Genomic DNA, 22,079 nt, shown 5'->3' on the forward strand with positions numbered 1-22,079 from the left:
TTGAAAATCTTTCCTCTTTATCGTTCAGTCTGGGAGGCATTACTGCAGTGAAAAAAAAATCAATACACTAAAAATGTGTTTGTTTTGATCCCTGTATATTAGATGTTGACTTTCTTAAGCCATGTAACCTTTAACAGTCACCGGATCGATAGGTTGAAAACTAAGAAGCCTGTTCAAATCTACTGACAAATAGCATTAAGTAGTCAAAGGCAGCGACGGTTTTCATGGAGACACCAGAAAAAACAGCACTTGAGTTGCAGTTTGCATCGGGAGAGGAAAACATTGGCTGAAACTCGATTAGGTTAAGGAGGAGAGAGCCAGCCTGCAAGCAGCTATCATCCATTAGGAGACTGTAATAATGACATATAAATGCAATTAATATGACTGATGAGTGGCAACATCCTGACAATCATTTGCCTACTTCATCATAATAGTCAGTCTGGAAAATCCCATTAGATCAGTGGATGTAATAGCGAAGGAGCTAAGGAATAAATCCATCATTGGGTTGTCGGAGAGTTTATTAATGTTGCGTCGTCTGGCTTTGACAGTATCCACCGATTCCAAACAAAAGTGTAAATGCAACTACCAAATAAAAAATAAGTGTTAGGGCTTTCGAGGGAAAAATGTTTTATTACCAACTATTTTCAGCTAAACATTAGATCTACATTAGTTCACCAGACATCATTGACCTGATGTTTATGTAAAAGTGGTGAATAATACAAAAGCAAAGTAGGGCTTTAATCTTTTAATTAGTTTCATTATGTATATTTATATACATTGTTGGCTCAAGCCTTCATCTTTGATATAGATTGTGTATATTTATTACAGCAATTATGACAGTAATCTTGATCCACACTTAACTTCAGTCTAATTATAAGTACATAAACATCAACTTTTCATGGTGAGACGTGATACTTTCCATACCTGGTGTTACAGTTACAGCACAAATTTCATCATCTAATTTTGGTTATTGCGTGAGGGCTCAACAGATTTCTAACCAACACCATGACCTTAAATTAGGGATGGGCGTATGGCCTTTAAATAATATTGTGATATTTTTAAGCTTGATCGCAATACTCAATATATATCTCAATATTTTAAAATCTCCCTGAAAGTACTTCATAAATGCTAAGACTGGGCTACATCAAATATCATGATATTTTTGACCAAATGCCTCAATATCGACATTGTGACAATATTATTTGGATGAGGATTGGTACTTTCGCAAAATATTAACAAAATGAGATTAATAAAAGTAATCATCAGTAATGTCTGATAAGTTCAGAAAATTACATCCCTTTACTGTTATGCATATAACACTTATGCCATACACAATATATCAATTTACAAAATCTAAGACAATATACTGTCTCTAATTTTGAGAACAATATATATTCTGTATATTCTCCAGTCTTACCTTAAAGTCAAACAGTATTATTCAATTTAAAAATGAAGAATATATACAATGACTATGATTGTAAATGTCATAATATGTGTGTTTTTAGTTATTATTATAATAATTAATTTTAGTATTTGTAGGGGACCATATTAAGTCCGATATTATGCAGAAACGTTGCCATACTTTTTGCCATTTGATGTATCGTTCCAGAGTTGGCTAAAAGCTCATAACAAATGTGCAGCTCCCCTAGCACGACACTTGTTTGCATGCAAACTTTGCGAAAAGCACTGAAACGAATAGATGTAACACTATAACATATAGTACTACAATTAAGGTGAGAAAGTTGTCAGTATTTACTGTAAAAGCTAAGAGTGGGATAACACAATGTTCAACAACTTCTTGAGAGCGGAGACGGGCAGCCGTGGCGGGCTCCTTGTACACTGAGTTCAGTAGGTTTTTTTGTTTTGTTTTGTTTTTTTAATGTCCTCATCGGGACAGAAGGGTTTAGGTTGCAAATCAGCAAAGAGGCTCTTTGATAATTAAGGTCCCTTGATAGGAGTTGTACATTAAGGGACTGAGATTCATTAAACTATGCAACAGAATACTACTGTTTCCAAACGATTGGGTTTTAGGCCAACATTTCACAATTGAGACCAATTTTCTGTTGCCCAGTTGGCAGAATTTACAGAATAATTTTATAATTCACAAGTCAAAGTTTGAGTGTGTGTTGCAAAGTTGCCTGGAAGTTAGAAATGACAAAATCAATCTACATGCTCGCCTCCTCACTTTTGCGCAGACACGGCATTCTCCCGCATTCTGACAGCCATAGTTACAAGCCTAACTAAGTGTTGATTGCTGGGGGTGCCACTTTGAATGGACCCATTAATTCTGTTTGTTGAGCTGTCTCATTACAGAGTTAATAGTGCATTTGTCCTGATTGCGGTCATGTTACGGAACAGTGATCACACTGTTGCACTAATGGGTGGAAGGCACACCGCACACACAGTACATAGGATGATCTGTCGTGTTTCCTCTTCCCCAAAATGTCTGTATACTTTCATCAAACTATCTGTAACAACAATATAAAATCAATTTGGAAATGGTTCTAAATCGTGTTTGTTTGTAATCTGATATATTTGTCTAGCGGAGGAGACACAACAAAGTAAAACAGGTATGAATGGTCCAGTCCACACCACAAAAATATCATCTATTTTCAGTTCAGTACGCTTAAAATTGTACATTTACATAGAATCTCCACTACAAACATCATGCATCACATGTACAATGCCAATAACGTGTAAATAAATGATAGGCTTTATCCAAACAGTAATTGCATGTTACTGAGTGCTAGAGGATTGAGGCGGGCCACGCCACTGGTAATCATGTGCTCTGCCTCCTGCTCCAAATTACCGTAACAGGTTCTAATCAATGATCATAGACTGGGGCATTAATTACAATAATTACAGATTCAGATTAAGTTAAAAGATCCGTAAAGTGATGTCTTTATGTCTGTCCAGTGAGTTGCACACATTATTTAACGAGCAGCAACAACTCCTAGGTAGACATTTTGTAATGATATGGAATAAACACTGACAAAACTTTTTTTTTTTCTCTTTATTAGATATTTTATTATATCAATGGATATCATTTATAGTGCTGTTAGATTGCTGTGAGAATACCCTGTTAATGCAGTTGCCAACTCCCTTATGCAGCAAACCGGGAACAAAATAGGGGTTGTGATTTCTTTTCAATTAATTTGGACTTTTGGACTATACAATTCTCTGGAGTTATTGGAAATGTTGGGATCATAGTGAAAGGCTCCCAAATCCTCCATTAGCTGTGCTGGTGAGTCAGTGACACAGCGCTACTAGCTCAATACATGATCAGTGATCAATACAAGTTTGCAGATGTACTGTAGTATCTAAAGCTGTCCGTGAAAAAAACATTTTTACCAATATCTTAGCAACAACACTACTGAGCTAGCAGGGCAGTTTTGTGATTATATTTGTGGTATTAATTCAGTTTGGGAAATCACACAATATTTCGAGGGCTTCAGCATTAGCTCAGGCTGGCTAGCTGACTCAACAGGGACTAGAAATCATCTGTGTTGCTAAATTGTTAAACAAGGGTTGGTCTACTTGCTGGAGCATTATAGGTTTCATTACATATAGAAGTCTACTGACGTGACTGATTTTTTTTCCAGGTATTAGTCAGACCTCATGTTTTTGTAGTGAAATGGAGAAAAAAGTTATTTTTGTTTTGAGAGCTAATTGCCCCACAACATTAAAGCATAATGGTGTGTAATTGCAATATTACACTCAAGGGTGAGCCTTACCATCATTAGTGGCACGACAGTGATGCAGTCCCTAAGCATCACTAAATTACACCCTCTTGTGTAATATTGCTTAATTGTTTCTTGTATCATTTTACGGTGATGCCAAAAAAACACAACACGGGATATAAAGTTCCTAACTAACAGACTAGCTAACTAACTTGGAGGAGTAGTATTGAGAGGAACTGGAGAATTAACTTTGTCAAAATTACATAAATAAGTTCATACACGTAAAAAAAAAAAGAAAGAATCTACCGTTTAACCCCAACTGTCTGTAAAGGTAATCATCAAAGTTGTGACTTCAAAGCTTTGAGCAGAAATAGATAGAGTAGATAGAGTACACAGCGATGACACAAGTAGCGTCAGTTTATCATCTTTACCCTCTGGCCGTGGTTATCAGACGCAAATCAGGCCGTCACACATGGATGCGTTGCTGCCTTTGTGGATCTTGTACACACAGAGATGTGAAAACATTTTCTCAAAAGAGCAGGTAGTCACACACATTTGTCCCCCAACACGTTTTCTATAAAAAACAAAAACGGAAGTTGTTGGCTTCTTAATGTCAACCGAGGGACTGCAATAAATGATTGTTTTCATTCCTGATTAATGTGTAGTTTATCATTTTTTGTCAAATCGTGAAGATTAAAACGTGCCATTGCAAAAAAAAAAAACAAAAAAAAAACACCTAGTATTTAATTCACACACATCTTCCATCCTTTTGACTGCAGCTTCCGTGTTGCCTCCGCTACAGATCTCACTGTTTCTCCCAGTGTGCTTGATGTGTGATTATTTATTTAGGAGAGGTGACACTGAAAAGAGACATGTTACATGTGTTTTTCATTCTCCCTCTGAATGTGTAATCCTGTGAAACAGATGGTAGGAGGATATGTCTACATGTCTATCTGTGTAAGCCACCAACACCTGTTTTATCACCATTGAGTCTATGCATGGCTGCATTACTTAAATGGTATTAGTGGAATCTAAATCAAATCAGCTTGAATTTTTACAGCTCTGCAAACAGCCCACTTCCCGCACTAAAATGACAAAGATGCACAATCCCTTAAAAAACGTACCAAGATTTTATACATAGGCAACCACAAATCCGCAAAAAAATAAAGGGCTGCAAATCTAAGCGTGCCCATTGCTCACCTTGACAATGCTCTTAACCAGTCCGAAGACACATAACCTACCAGTGACCTCGGGAGAGCATGCTATACTGTGTTACACTTCCAAGGGTAATTGCTGTTAGATCAGAGCTAATCCAGAGCCAGACAAAATACCTGAAAAAAGTAGTCGCTGTGTGCTGTGCCTCTGAATGGAGGAGAGGTGGATACAGCCATGACATACCAATGAGCTTCCTCTGGATAAGCATACAATGTGTGAGGCCAAATGTCCATTTTCCCCTAAGGCTTATCATAAGTGCATAGAACATCCCTTTTCAGTTTCACTGATGCTGTACCAAAGAAAAAGATTACATTTTGACTTATTCTAAAAAAAAAGAAAGAAAAAAAAAAGGTAAATAGAAAGTGTGGAGTTTGACAATGATGACATGAAAATAGGGGTGAGTGAAAAATATGACTCACATAAGAATCTCGATTTTTATCTCATATCTTGACGTTGACAGAGAGAACAATAGTTAAGCAATAGTTGTCTTGTAATTCATCTTTCAAATAGGCAGCAGTTGCAATCACTTCTTTTATTTGATGACTAAATAATTAGCCTTGCGAGACGGACCTGAAGTTAAGGCTGCTTTGCACACCGTTACTCAGAGACTAACGTAAGCGGAGCGGATAAGCAATGAACAGAAACAAATTGGCTGACCACACACACACTGCAGCAATACACAACTTCAATCAAGACTAAGGTTAAGAAAATAAGTCTGTCTTCATTTTTTTTTTACCTCAAAAACCAGCGTCTTGGACAGCGATGGCTCTCCCTGGAGCTAACGGTGCAGCAGAGAGGTTCTGCACTGCCTTCACTGCTCGACATAAAACACAGTAGAGCACAACCCCTCATCTTGGTATTCTCATACAGGCATTAGGGTTGGGCTGATAGACAATGCCGTCGTCCAGTACTGATGGCTGACAGTCCTCTGCAAAGCCCTGTACCATCGTAACGTTGTGATTTAAAAGGTCCTCCAGAAGAGAGCACAAGATGCTCAGTTACATTGGTGTTTCTTTTCCAAGGGCCGCTGTTAGTGTGTTTCGTTCAGTCGTGTTGTTGTTAATTGCCTTTCCTTAGCTTAACATCCTCAGTATAGCTAGCCGGCTAACTTTGTTACAAGCTTCTGACGCTGAAGACAGCAAAGTTAAGTACATTTACCACAAAAAGACTTTTAAACCTGGACAGACCCTCAGCAGGCAGGGATGTGGGGATTTGGATAGGCTGTCGTCCATCATCAGAACCAAATCGTGAGGTTGCCAAAGGCGCACATCTCTACATGAAAACACACTTCACTTTATCAATTTAAAAACCTCACAGGCACCCATCCTTCAATATATACAATGATTGCACAAAATGTCTTCGTAGATTTGAAAGCACTGACAACAAAAGAATCATTTCAAGCAGACGTTCCCCTAAAACCTGCACAATGCTGCCATTATCTAACAAACCAACAATGGCTCATTATAACTTAATCTACACTACATGAGGTAATACACAGCATTTGGTCACATCTTACTAACTACTCAGAGAGGAGAAAATGTCTATGTTTTGTTCGAAATCAATGTGCCGATATTATCCACACTGACAACTGGAGAAAGAAGACTTTAGAACATGTGTCCCTGTGCAGATAAAGCAAACTCCAGCAGGAACTTGGACAGATGTGCATGATGGAGCATTAAAAGAAATTGCGGGAGGGAAACCATCAGTCGAGGGGAGATTAATGACGCACATTTCTTTATCTGGAAGGAAATCTCAGACTGTACAGCTTGGAGGGAATGCAAATAGGTACAAACACACCAGCGTAGATAAAAGGTTTAAAATCTTTTGTAGGAACCGTGGGGATGTGACAGTAGCGAGCTGTGCAGCACTGGCACGTTTCCAAGGTGCAGAGCAAATTCTGGTGGGAATCAAATTTTATGGGTCTTAAACATCATTGTGACCAGCTTATATGAACAATGACTCTCCCTTTCCTCTTTGAAACGCACACACACTGCTTGTCATGTTGGCAAAATAAGACCCTTATGTTATTTCAATAATTCCATTAACTAGGTTAGTCAAGACTATTTAGCTACATTGCCACCATGATAATGAACTAATATCCACTTAGTGGTACTAGAAACACAGGCCATAACCTCCTGAGTGTACAGTAAGACTGCTGAAAAATAGAATCGTGTATGAACAATAGAAAACAGACTTTGTGGGATTTTCTTGATGACCTTGAATCCTAGAATTCTCAAAACATAGAGCATAGTCTACTGTTGGCAGAAAGAAGACAGTAGCAGAGTGTGAAAAGTTCAGTATAAAAGCAGAGGTTGGTGAACAACACAGAGTGTGCATCAGGAGGCAAGGACAACAGGGAGAGAGAGCAACTGGAGCCCAAACAAACTGGGCTTTTATCCTGCCTATGATCTGAAAGTCTAACCTGTCAACCAGTAGGAGGACATTTAGGAGGCAGTTTGGTCCGTTTGAAGCCGGAGAGGGGCTGTGAGAGAATTCCAGTGAGCCACGGGCTTCTCGGTAAACCATACAATCTACTGACAGTTTGATGCGTTCGTCTTACTCCTCACAGGTCTTAATTTGTGCGGTAGTGTTTTGCAGATTGCAGTTTGATGGACCCTCCCATGAACTTGCTTGACAAAGAATAAATACAATTTGGAAAAACTAAATTTCCTTTTAGCTAAACAGGAAACTTTGTGACATCAAAATCACCCACTCAAAAGAATAACTTCTAATTGGGAAAAAAAATCCGATAATTAAACATAAAACACTGCTAAAGTAGAAAAGAATGGACAAATGAAGCTACTAATACACTTCACATCCTATTTTTGGCAAAGCACTGTTTTCTATTTCACATTATTTCCTTTTTATCCAGACAGATTGCACTGGTCTTTGTTGGCATTTCTGTTACTGGCAAAAAGTGAATGCCACAGAGGAAAAAAAAAAGACTTTGAAAATAAATTGCTTGTGCTGATGACTGACTGATCCTTTGATTTGCACTAAATTAATTATGCATAAAGTGGCACAAAATCGCTAAAAAGCTAGCAGATCCATAAACGGTCTACAAAAAATGACAGCAGCTTCGACGAGGACTCTATAAGATGTACTCAGTACTGCCACTGCTTTGGCACGGAGCAGTCTGCAACCGACTGGCTGAGTATCAGCAGGTACGTATGCAGCATTTCCATTACAACTCTCCCAAGATAAGTTAGAACTTGCACATAAGTATGAGCACTGCCCGGGCAAAGGAAATTCCACCTGCTCTTGAGCACCCCGGATAGCTCTCACATGAGGATGAACTTCACGGTTTAGAGCAATGCCGCAGCTTCCAAGCAGAATTGTACCACCTCAGGGAGCAAACGGTGTCCATTCCATATCCAAAATGACTCTGTCTGGGGCCCAAGCTTGTTTCTTGGCTTCAGCCAGATCAGGCTAAAGATATTTAGCAGAGTAGTTATAGTGCTGGCTTTCTCTTTCCATGTTTACCTGTGTGCAAATATTTTTACTGGAAATTTGGAAAAGCAGACCACAAGGATTTAAAGAAGGAATACTACCTCAACTTATCTGAGTTAATCAAATACCAATCAACTGAATTCAATAAACAAACAAAACAGTCCCCACTAATTGCTCCATGTTAATTTCACTACTCACTATTGTGTTCTCTGCCTTTGTGTTGTTACATTTTATTTTTCAATTTTAGCCCCAAATGCAAATGAACTTTGATTAAATATAAAGCAGTACCTGTTCAGCAAATCACTTAAAAATAACAATTTCATGAAAAGGATTGATTCCGGCAGGCATCAGGATCGATCTGCCCGACATTAGTAGTGAAAAACCAGGAGAAAAAACATCACAAACAGAAACTCAGTTTGCTGGACTCATCGTGAACTTGACAAAACCAGACAAATCAAATTACAGAAGAATAGCAATGGAGTTTATTCAACCTTTTCAAACGCTGCTTGCACTTTTTTTTTGCAGGTTCCTGTTAAATCCAAATGACCGCGTGCTAAAGATTCACAGATTTTCAATCTGCTTCGAAGCCTGATGAAAACCTCAATTTCACCCTTTTCATAGTTGGACTCAATGCTGACTTTATCCAATTAACCTTTGATGCGAATCTGCCCTCCTATGTCCTGTCTTGCATTCAATCAAATCAGAGCTTTGTTTGAAAGGTTATGTGTGCTCCCCCTGCAGTACACTAAAGTCTTTATTGTCCCTCGATGATGACCTCACCGATCTGTACATAAATTTGAACTTTGTAAAATATTCAACATGCCTGACATATCATGCTCGGGTTTTAGAGATTTTGTGCGAGTTGATGGATTTCGCCCGAACTCCCTGTGCCCCAAATGTCTGGCTCACATTATAAGAAAGTATTTCACTAAGAGAGCAAATACATTACACAGTTTCTGTCACATGGGGCCTTCTATTATGTGGTGGGGGACACACCAGAGGAGCCCAAGGAGCAAAAAGAGCAGCTAAATGGAATTGCTTTTATAAATCAGTGTCACATTATGCATTCAGTGCACAGACTAGAAAGCCCCTCTACAGTACACAAGCAGAAAGTTTATGAATCTTTTGGGAATCCACTTGCGAGACGCTCTCTTGTGAGATATACCATCCAGGCTGTTTTTTTTGATGCTCGTCCAGCTTTACACATCAAGATAAGTTGTGTTGGACTTAGGTACAGCCACATAAAACAATGCTCAAAAAGACTTACAATGAAAGTTTACAAAGATTACGCGGCAGCTTTATGTGGTGGAAAAGCTCGGCAGAAATCCATCAAAGAGGCAGAATGTCACAATCAAACTCTTCCAGGCGGATCGACTGATTTAGGTCACCTTTAATTTTTTTATGCTAATGTATAAATAAAAGCAGGCCTCTGGTTTCAGTTTACATGAAAAGAGACGTGATAGCCCTGGTGAGAGTCCCTGGGCTTGTCACTGAACCGATGAAAGCTTTCAAAGCCAAAGCGGAGGCCCTGTTTTAAAATGCTAATGGATGAAATGGCTGTCAGGTTGGTAACAGAAGTTGTATACACTACATATAAATAAGTACTCAACAAGCAGCATGCTCAGCTCCGATTTCTAAATATCAAATTCAGCCGTTACATTTCATAGAGCTACAGAAATTACATCTATAAGCAGACAACCCAATTTGTTTGATACATAAGCAAACATAGCCCACATCTCATGTTTATGTATAAAGAAGGGTAAACACTTTATCAGGATCTACCCGTTTCTTTATTCATACTGCTACAGTAAATCACCCCAAACGATTGCATCTTAGCTGACTCATTTTAAGCATACAATGTATGACAAACAAAAACAAACCCGAACAAAACAAACAGCTATTGCCTCTCCCTCATTTGCCAAACATTATCTTTGATCTTCTTTGCCAATTAATAAAAAAGGGATAAAATGTATGAACAACTGTGCATGCTGTTGCTTTGCATAAATCAGAGAAAAGCAGCGATAAAACTGAGCTCGTGCATTCATTAGGGGTATTTACATAAACTTCTTTGTTCAGTCCGTCAAAGATAACTCCAATGCGGCTCTCAGCAATGGTAATGATCAAACGATTATCTTGAGATCAAAGCTGGCCACCACTGCCGCAAGGCAAGGCCAGAGACTCGTGTGGTAAAACAAAGAATTACAAAATCAAGTTCCTGCAAAGGAAAGGGCCGACCAGCGCGGGTCACTGACCACAAGTCATTCATCCTTTCAGAGCTATCACTTAGGCCTGTAACCATTAAGATAAATGAGCGTGATTCGTCGCTCTCTGCCTGTCAATTGAGTTCCCATGAGGTGAAGTGAAACAACCTCACAATCTGTTGTTTGTTTTTGGAAAAGCAATTTCTTGCATAGGAAAAAAGTATGTCTCTCTCTCTCTATGTACACACACTACAAACAAAGCAGAACTGAGGGTATCTGGACTACAATCAGCTTGGTGCTGCAAGCAAATATCAGTACGCTCTTTATGACAGCAGGGGGGCATTGCACAAAAAACTATGCAGGTGAAGAACTAAAGCTGTATATGTAAAAAAGCCAGAATCTATAAATGCACCTTCCGCATCAAACTTCTAAAGTTGGGCATAGTCATGGTTCTGTTTAAATCTTAGCCATTGCAAACCTGTGCACAAGCCTGAGTTCAACATCCCAAGTTAGCCATAAATGGTTGTAAAAGTGCTTCTCAATCAACTGTTTGGATATTTATAGGGCCCTGTGTTTGATACGACCAAAGTCTTTTATCCCAGTATCTGTCATCTCATATCCAGATAACAATACATATCATGATCGATCACATTTACTGTTAATTCAATGGAATGGAGCAGGATGTCCTTTGGGGGGATGGTGTCCAATCGCTCAAGTAGAGTTTCAGAGACTTGTTCTAGTGGCTCATTATGGCCAAACACCTTCCTGAGACACATGTTTTTTTTCTCTCTGATTTTTCACACGTCTTGTGTTGCATTGGCAGAGCTGTCCAACAACATCAGAAGTGCCACCCTTAAGCACAACTACTACACAAGGCTGTGGCTTTGTGTTTCACACTGACAGTCATCAATCCTTCACACATGCAAGTGTAACCCATCATCAGCAGTGCTTTCTCAAATCAAACCTCAAAAGTATCTCATTTTTAAACTTGGACCCAACAAGAACAATGTTGCTTTTTAGATTCTGTCTTTCATGATATATTTAACTTTCCCTTCCACCATAGCACAGTTAACTGGAGCTAGTAAACTGTGTGTATACATGGTCTGAGGTATTAAATTGTTCATTCTGAATGCACTTTTTTAAAACAATTCATGTGTGAGAAATGCTTGTTTTTGTTTGCAATAATTAGGGCTGAACAATAAGCAAAAAAAAAAAAAAAGAAAACATTGTAATTATTTTGGCAGACATTGCAAAAGGAGTCACAATTTAGTGGAAATGGTACTTACAATAAAGAAAATGTGATGATTTTTGCTGGGTACTGTACCAAACCCTTCCCTTATGTCTGGAGAATACAAATTGTCTCTGTAGCACCTCAATCCTTCATTTACAATGGTATGTTCTAGCGCTGGTGTAGCACTGTAGATATTAACAGAAGCTAGGACTAGACTCTAGGATCGGAAGAGCAGTTTTAAGACTAGTACTCAAGAATAACAGACCACAGACCATGAGGTAAGTTTGAAGTGCCAGCATATTTATATAATGCGCAAAAATGGTAGTAGACAATACATACATAGAGTGGTACCAGACAACATATACGGACAGGAATCTTGTACTCAAATCCCTTAAACAACAAAATAAAACTCAAATCTCAGGAAAATATTATTTCTCCCCATTTTGTCTCTTTGAGTTTATCTTAACCCTATTTGAGTTAATAGATCATGTTTCAACTGGGATCCTTTAAGTTGTTATCTTAATTCTAGACACAACAGTTTGCATTACCAATTTTGCACAAAATAGATGAAAACATAAAATAAAACTTAACACAAGATCAAAACAGAATTTTCACAGATCAGTATCGATCAATAAACTCAAATTTCCACAACTCAATGCGTATAATCAGTCCTTTGATAGGTCCTTTAAAAGAAAGAAAAGTCCAAATGAATCCACTGTCTGTTACAGCACTCTACTGAGGGTTTAGTTCTACCAAGATTCAGGTGTTTGAATCAGTGTCCTTATCCCTCCAGTGAAGGTTGGCTCACAGACGGACTCATCTGCTCCATTTCTCCATTGGGTAGCTCGCCATCTTCTTTTCCACGCTGCCGGTGGCCAAACACCAAGCAATCATCTCAACTAGACATAAAAACCTGGCCTGTTGTATAGCTGTACAACAGGGCAACATACATAAACATATTTAGTCTTGCATATTTCTTAACAAAAAGGTACACTTGAGCTGAACAAGCACGTAAATAAATCTTAATTGTCAATTCAGTCCAGACCGCGTAACAACATGGCGGCGGCCGTCCTCCTCACTTTACTAGAGAGGCTAAACTTGACCATGCATCTGCATGTAGCTTCTTAACTTGCTCTATACAAATAAAAACCCATAAAATACAAAACATACAAGTCGTTCATGCTTATCTTAGCTTAACTATTGGCATTTTCCATTGCACATTTAGCTTGAAAACACGAGATAATACGCTAATTAACAAAAACTCGCTTCTTTATACTTATTTTTTCTGTCTCCTCCCTCCTTAGCTTCTCCTCCTCAGGTTGCTTGTGTAGCTATCTGCGCTTTCTCAAATTCAAAGGGGCTTTATTGGCATGAAAGTTTGACAACAATGTTGCCAAAGCATCTGTCCGAACACTCGGACATAACATAACGAATAACACCAAGATTGATTTACGTTAATTATATATACAGTATATAGTGTGTGTGTGTGTGTGTGTGTGTGTGTGTGTGTGTGTGTGTGTGTGTCGGTCATTCACTGTCCCTCAGGTTGTGGCATGTTGACACATATTGGGCAGCAAGGCATGCCCTATCTCCCTCTCCCAGGAGTATTATTAATTTTGATATGTCGTTCAGCTCTTTGAACTCTGAGATTACCAAATTGAATTTATTAAAATAGATGTTCCTCGTTCCTCCAGAAATAAACTGTAAACTACTTTTAAATGAACTTAATTACTAATTTGCTCATTGTATTTAATAATTATATAACCTGTTACCTATTTATTGGTTTAAGGCTATATTAACCCTGGTTACACCAGCCAATATATACTATATATCGTTAAGTCGTACCGTTGAGTCTTATTTTGGATATCGTTATATTGCGATATGGCATTATTGTTGTCTTTTCCTGGTTTTAAAGGTAATAGGTAAGTTAGGGTTAGGTAATAGGTAAGGTTTTAAAGGTAATTACTGTAATTTTTGGAATTTACCAGTGTGTTCTACTTGTTCTAATACATAGATCCACATTACTGATGAACATTTATCAAATATCTTATTGGGTTAATGTTTTCTAAGAGTACCAATAGTCATCCTTACAATATTATAGCAATATCAACGTTAAGGTATTTGGTCAAGAATATTGTGATATTTAATTGCGTCGCCCAATCCTAGCTATTATGAAATGTGTTGAGACTTATATCGTGTATTGTGATGAAGCCTGAATTTTGATTGTGATATTACTTTAAGACCATATCGCCCAGCCCTTGTATGTCGTGACACATTTTACCTTTATCTACAGCTTCTGCAATTTGGATATCGGGCTTGATTCAAAAAACATTTTCATTTACTCTGCAGCCACAGCGCTTTTCTGATAGAGTGACCACTCAAAGCACTTTACAACATTTGCCACTTGCAACCATTAACAGCGCCCTCATAAGCTGAAGGCAGAGATGTTCCCTACCAAGGCGGCCACAATATATCTAAATACACACCCATGGAACAGCCATTAGGAGCTATTTGAGGTTCAGCTCTTGAGACATAGCCAGAGCTGGGTGGACACTCCACTTTGCCTCCCAATCAGTGGACGACCTGCTCCACCTCTTGAGCCACAAACCCTGCAAATGAATCCCGGTCGTTTAATTCCATCCACAACTGAAGAAGTACCTGACAAATCACGGTGAAAGCAGACACAGCTCTTGTGTGTGTTTCACAACAAGTCGTAAGACATAAATTGTAATAAAAATAGAACAAGCTTTTGGCGCAGCAGTGATCAAAAACAGAGTGCACAGCTTCTTTTCTGTGGTAGTTCAGCCATTATGCTTTATGTGAACAAACCAGAGGAGGTGAGAGTGAAAAACACTGTGGCTGGGGCCATACTGCACATGTATAAAGTGTGGTTAGGAACAGAATTCACACTACAAATGGGACTGCCTGTAGTAAAGTGTTATCTTAAACACACAACCTGCTATATGGATGATAAACAGACCTAAGAACGCTCCAGCATGTACCATATTCTAAGGTCATTTAACAGCTTCTGTTTATCAGTTACATGAGCATGTTTGTAGTAATCCTAACCACAGTCCATTCCAAATGGCACTAAATTACGTGCTATGCTAAAAAAAAATGTAAAGTCTTCACAAAAACTCACACCTCTATTTCAGCTCCACACACTTGTAATAACTCCCATCTCTCCTCTTGACCTTTTTCCCCTTCTTCATCGCTTGTCCTGCAGTGCTGAGCTCAACCCCTGACAAAAGATTGAGATGTAGTGCAGTGTGCACATGTTCTGTGCCACGGGGAACAGAGCGCTCCAGTGCAGGCAGGCATTCTTTTTTTATTTTTTTTTCACTTTACCACCATTGCTTTTAATCTCCCATCTCTAAGCAAGCAGGGTTTGCTGTAACTCCTGCTTAGAGAGATACAGCGAGGCAGAGAGGGAGAGAGAGTGGAAAAGGCTGCTTGACATGCCCGAGCTCGATAAGATGCGCGAGAAAAGATGCGGTGGAAAATGAAAAAGTGTAAAGGTTTAGTGCAGGACTGTGGACATGGACGATAAAGGACGGGGGAGACGTTTGAATGTTTTCGACCCGATGGGTTAAGTGCCTGAAGGTTTTCAAAAAGGTGAACTCCTAATGAGGTGTTTACCGAGTCAGCCATGTTGCTAAACGTATTGATTTCCACCCAGTCCCACAACATCACTTAAAACGAGCAGAGAAAATTATCCTGTGTGACAAAGCGTAACGGCGTAGCAATTCACTCTGGAGAATTTCAAAGTACGATGCTACAAAGTTGCCTTACCAACATATTTTACACATTGCACAGTGAACGTTAAAAATTGGCAATGACAGTCACATTTTTTAAAGTGAAATGATGGTGCAACAGTAGAATTTAATGCGTAGCGCTCGGTTGGAGAAGGAAAAGCCCCGAAGCAAAAAAGTTAAACACTTAAATTGAATGTGGCTTGAATACAAAGCCTTTTTTATTCCAACGTGCTAGTATGCACCCACACACAAACCATTAAAACATAGCAAGCATATCTCATTGAATACATTGCTTTCTCTCACTACTTGCTTTATTCTAAAACACATAAGGAAAGGGCTAAGAAAACAAAACAAGAAGGGGGGAGGGGAAAGAGCCCTGTACATTTCCTCTGCACTGCCCTTTCTGCTCATCCATTCTCCGTGACACTTGAGGTAATAAATCAAAGCTGAGCAGGCAGGTCACAGTGGGAAGGGGACTTGCTGTCCTTTTCCACCCCCCTTCCCTAACCTCTGAAGCTGCTTGCACGAAACGATCGGACATCTGACAGTATTGGAGAAGCAGACGCAAGGCCATGCTCATTATGTGTTTGGGTGGCATTTGGCTAATAAGGAGATCTCTGTGGCGCCGTTCTAAAAAAAAAAAGGAAAAAAAAGAAACGCAAGTGAAAGGCGAGGGAAAGTAATGTAACACATGGTTTGCTTCTTTACACGTCAGTCAAGTGTAGCACGGCACTGAACACTGGATGAGGAGCCACTCGTAGTACATGTTAAAGGTGCACTGTGTAGTCCCGGGGAAGAAATTTTAATCAGAAGGGAAAAGCTTCCTCCTCTCATTTTTTTTTCTCACCCCTGGCCCTAATACTCTATTGAATTTTGCTTTAAAGGGGCCCTAAATGAACAAACTGTCTTCGTTGTCAGGGCTGAATAAATTGAATAAACAAAATGACCTTAAAGGACAACACAATTTCATACTTCCTTTCATATTTTACAAACAGCTTGGTTAGTCATATGACTATACAAGCTGTTTATAAAATTATGAAATTAGGTATATACGTATTTATATAGATAGAGATAGAGATGTATGCATAAATATATATAGATATATGTATATAGATATAGATAGAGATATATGTATGACTAAACAAGCTGTTTATAAATTATGAAATGAAGTATGAAATTGTGTTGTCCTTTAAGGTCATTTTGCTTATTCAGTTTATTCAGTCCTGACAACCAAGACAGTTTGTTCATTTAGTGCCCCATTAAAGCAAAATAACCGAATAGTATTAGGGCCAGGGGTGAGGAAAAAAAATTGAGATGAAGATGTTTTTTTTTTTCATTATGCACCTCAATAAAAAAGTCAAAAATGTCAAGGAAAAAGTTGAATTGTAGAGAATAAAGTTGAAATACAATTTTGTGAATAAAATAAAAATGTCGAGAATAAAGTTGACATTGCAAGATTAAAGTCGACCTTTTGAGACTACATCCAACAGAGCATATGACTAGCCTCAACAAAATGCCTTGTGTAGATGAACTGGTGAAACTGTACTTCAGAATCGTCTGAACTGTCTTTTAGCTCATAGACGACTAAAGTTTGAAGAGATTGTAACACTACGCACAGAGCGTTACACTCCAGGGATATAGTAATGGCAGAGACCGTAGGCTCGGGCAGCTCACATAGCTGTCTTTCGCTCCCTTAACTGGATTTGATGGGCCAGAAGAGTTGACTTTGTTGTCGACAATCCAACTTTATTCACGAAACTATATTTCAGCTTTATTCTCGACATTTCAACTTTTTTCTTGGCATGCATAATGAAAAAAAAAACCCTTCCTCCTCTGATTTTCTTTCTGACCCATGGCCCTAATACAAAACGGTGGGCACACGTGGGAGAAAAGAAGTCTGTTAATCTGTTTCTGAAAAAAATTCTGTTATTTTAAGCACGTGAGGTCAAAATGTCCTTCACTACGTAAAGAAAAAAAAAAGAGCAAGCAGGTGCCTTCATTAAAATGAGACGCCGACAACAACTTTCAAGATTCTCTGAACCGGTGAGAAAATGTCACATTTAATTTCCTGTTACTCAAAGACTTGAAGTATTTTTACTATGAGCTGTTTACATCATTTGCAACAATTTTCCATTCCTTAGTTCAGATTACATTATTGGAGGCTGCTGTGTTGTTATGATTGTTAGTCTGTTTTGTCACAGGCACTGATGTTAACAGCTTTCTGAAAGCTTCACAACAACAGACAATAGACGGACTGAATGGAGTGTTGGAAGCTGGTTGCCTCAGTCCAATACAGTCAGCACACTATACTCCTATATAATGTTTAGTGGGTATGAGAACATAAAATGAAAAAAAAGGGAATAAATAAAAAATGACAATGCTTCAGCCCACACAATGCGTGTGTGTTTGTGTGTGTGTGAATGTGTATTTGTTGAGGATTAAGCTTTTGTGGCATCCTGGAGCGTCAGAATTCATGATTTTAATAGGAGAGAGAAAATGATAAGGTAGCATATTGATGCAACGAATGCAAGTCTGATAATAAAAATTCACTGTCTGTGTAATTCAATTTGCTCATTTGGTTCAGCAAAATCATAGCCCTGTGTAGTGTCATGATGTCGAGGACAGCGACTCACAAGCAGGACTCTGCCACTAATACAGCTATCGAGAGAAAAGCTGTTGAGATGGCCGAATAAATTACGGTGTCGAGACAAGGAAGAGACAGGTGACACCAAAATGTCTACATCTGTCTTTGACGGTGCCAGGATCTTGACCCCATTATAATATCATGAGGACTTTCACATCATTGTTAGCGTGCGGTGTGCGGAAGTGTCACCAGCAAGTACCCAGCAAGTGTTTTGAAAAAACAGCTTGCCATAAAAAAAATAGTTTTGTTTTCATTAAATTGCATGAATGTGATATTCCAAAATGAACATCAGTGAACTATCAGTGTTTCCCCTAAATTCATTCAGGAGCGGCAGACCACCACGATAATAACATTACCACTGCAGCTGGACAAAATGAGAAAATGAACATTTTAATCGAGATAACAAATCAAAACAAAACAAAAAATCCCCCACACAAACAAGCAGAAGGCCCGGTGCATAGAACAATCCCTCTAACCATGCTCGAATAATCAAATATGAACAATATTAGTGCTGCAGTCACTTATGTCACCACGACCAAAACTAAGAGCAATATGTATGGATGTGGAACAAACACAATAAAGAAGCTAATGTTACCGGTTTAGGGCTGCAACTACAGATTGTTTTGTTATTGATTAATCTGGTGCTTTTGACAGCCTGACTGATATATTGATCGGCTGATATTATTGGCCTATATTCAAATATTGGTATTAGCGTATATGTTGTCCGATATGTGGCAATATGATAACTTTTTTTTCAGTTTGAATGCAAACAAGATGCTTTGGGTAATTTAGAATCATTAAAGTCCAAGTGAGGGTTACTGTTTCAGTGCACTGATGTCATATCCTGCCTCTGTTAAGTACATGTCTTTGTCACAAGTGTTTGATAACCACAATAGAGGGATCACTGAAAAAACGCGCGTTAATGCTCTGTATGTATTCTATGTGTAAAGGGATTAGGGCTGCGCAATTAATCGAAATTCAAGTTCAATACTCAAAATCGCAAGAGGCTGCAATTTTGTGATAAAAGTAATCATTATAATGAAGAACTGTAGTTCTGCAGAGATGCCCTGGCCTGCGATTTTTGTTCTGCTGATGTAAGGAAACATATCTGATAGCACAATATCTATCAGTATAATCACAATATGACTTTTTGACTATTTTGCAGCTCTTATAAGAATATTGGCCAATATATCTATATCAGAGTTTTCGTACTTCCTATTATCGGTAGACATCAACCCCAAAAATCCAGCATCCGTAGGGCCCTGGTGATTATTTTCATGATTAATCGTTTAGTCTGTAAAATATCAGAAAAATGTGAAACATGATGATTATAATTTCCCAGAGGCCAGACTGATGCCTTGGCTTCCCCCACCCAAAAAAACTCTTCATTTGTTATCCTAAGTGACAACGAATGGCAGCAAATCTTTACACTCAAGAAGCTGGAACCTGCAAATTTGTATCACTTTTGCTTGAAACACGACTGAAATGATGAATCCATCGTCAAAATAGTTAGAAATTAATTTAGTTTGACAGGCTAATCACTGCAGCTTTTACTGGTGTTCTTCCCGACAGTGTAAATACCCGTTTGAATGTCATAAGATGCTTCGCTCTGTCGTGAGAAAATCGTGCATCATCCTGGCTACAACTGCTCGCGAGTGGTTATTTCCTTTTCACAATGTGGTCAACGGCGTGGGCGAACACGCTCGCCTTAAAAACTGTTAGAGCCCTTTTCTCCTTCTCCTCCTCCTCCTCCCTCCACAGCATGCAGTCATGCACTGGAAGGGTGAAGCAGCAAATTTGCTAGCTGGCTGACTGGGAGGACAGAGAGGCCTTTCTCGCCAGTCAACGGCTGTCCTTAATGAGAATAGAAAGTGATTTACTAGCTTAATGCTCCAGCCCTCAGCCTGCCTGCCCGCCTTCGCTTCACACAGCCAGTTTACTCGGCACTCTTCATACGGAGAAGGAAACTGAGACCAGGAAAAAAAAAGAAGAAGAAGGAGAAGAAGAAGAAGATAGCGAGCCACAGTCCGAAAAACTGTAGTAATGAGACATAGATTCTCTCAGTACCCACATCACTGACCTCCACGGAGTCTTGCATCTCTGTTTATGCCATATAACAGGCTTTCTATCGCACTGAGCCAATACAGTTGCCCTGAACAGATTGGGAACTGGAAAACATACAGCCCTTGCAATCATGGTCCACCTTGTGTGGCTTTATTGCATTTAACAAACATTACTGTGTGCCACACACACACACACACACACACACACTCTACACATCTACCAGGCACAGAAACAGTTGCTTTGGCTCACACACCAAAGGGACACCAAGTGTAAGAACATCCATCTTTCGCATGACTCTGTGACACAAGTGAGAAAATATGGAGAATGCAAGGTAAGCAAGTTCCCTTCATGCATAGTGTGCCGCTCCTCTCAGGAGGCAGATATCTTTCGCGGTTGGCGTAAAGCAGGAGTACTTTCCCACTATTATGTCGCCTATGATTATCCAATCAGTGACGCTATTCCCAGGGCTTTCACAGAGAACTTCAGATGACCTGTTTAAAAAAAAAAACAACACAGTTACACAACAAGGGGGGGCTCTCTCAAAACCTGCCCAGGCCAAACGTCGCCAACGATCGCAAACTCCAACCTCCTTCAGCTAAAACCCACACCAAGTGAAAAATAAAATACCAATTTCATGCGTATTTGCGGGGCCAAATTGCATTCCCTGATTGGGGCACCATACTTAGGGTGCGCGTGAAATTCCAAGTCATAATCACGTTTAACCACAAAATAGGGAAAGCCAGACGGAAAGAGAGGCAGGGTAAATGAAGAGGGGAGGAATTAAAGAGTGTCACCTAAAAAACCCAAAGTGCCACTTTTGTGGTAGTTTGCGTTCCCAAAACAGAAGCAGCATGGATCTTGGATTGTAAACCTGGATTATTAGTTGCACACCTCACAACATGACAGCCACCATGGAGGTAATGGAAACCAGGACGGGTGCTTTGAACGCTAGGGAGCAGGGCATGATTTGGGAATGGAGCTCAGCCTACCAGTGTTCATGGTCCCCTATGCGCACAGAAAACAACCCCGTGCAGCTGGCTGCTTATCACCGTGGAGGTGGTGGGTAGGTGGTGGGTGGGGGGGGGGAGAGCAGAGTACCAAAGCAGTTCTTACCCAGAGTGAAGTAGGGGAGAGCTGTGTTGTCAAGATCATCCATTACGGAGATTCGCCCAGGTAGGTCGGTCCTAACGAATAGCAGGAGTCGGGATTCCCCCCCTCCTCCTGCTCCTCCTCCTCCTCCTCCAGTTCCTCCTCCAGGTCCTCCTCCACCAGCGCCACCTGCTCCAGCAGCGGCACCCCCTCCTCCTCCTCCTCCTCCTCCGACCACGTTCCCCGAGGCTCCGCCGGTGAAGCTGAACTCGTTCTCCCGGAGTACGGGCAGGGTAGAGACGGTAACGGTTTTCACCTCACACGGCGTCTCCGCGTCGCCCTCTTTGTCCCTCTCCTCGTCGGGCGATGTCACCCCTCTGTTCGCCCGGGCCGTCCGGCTTTGCGTCAGCAGGAGCGCGGCGAGAAGGACGCGGAGGTGCAGCAGCGGTATCCTCGCCATCCCGCTCCGTGTGCGTGGTTCCCTCGCTTTGAGTGGGGCTCATAAGCTGTCCGTTCACTTATAGTACAGTCGCTGCAAAGGAGTCGCGTCCGTCCAGGAGGCGGCAGCACAGGTGTAGTGAGAATGACATCTCTCAGCTCCTCGCACGCATCCATCTGCGCCCAGCACTGTGGGAGAACACATCACCGGAGCACGGGCATTTAAAAAACTCACAGATATGAGGTGGCGTCACTGTGTGGGCTTTTCCTTTCTTATTTGCTTCCAAAAAATCTTTGATTCAGATCACTGCT

The 22,079-nt window shown here is 40.0% G+C and overlaps 1 protein-coding gene across 2 annotated transcripts in view; it reads right to left on the bottom strand.

Annotated features, from left to right (window-relative positions):
* Positions 1-21,789, bottom strand: part of LOC141006338 (astrotactin-2-like) — a 301,384-nt gene extending 279,595 nt beyond the window's left edge. For both annotated transcript variants that reach the window (XM_073478512.1, XM_073478513.1), the window contains exon 1: positions 21,354-21,789. In XM_073478512.1, coding sequence (XP_073334613.1) covers positions 21,354-21,789 — 436 coding nt within the window. The remainder of the gene's footprint in view (positions 1-21,353) is intronic.
* Positions 21,790-22,079: the final 290 nt, after the last annotated feature.

This window comes from Pagrus major, chromosome 12 (genome assembly GCF_040436345.1).
Source record: "Pagrus major chromosome 12, Pma_NU_1.0".
Classification (NCBI taxonomy): Eukaryota; Metazoa; Chordata; class Actinopteri; order Spariformes; family Sparidae; genus Pagrus; species Pagrus major.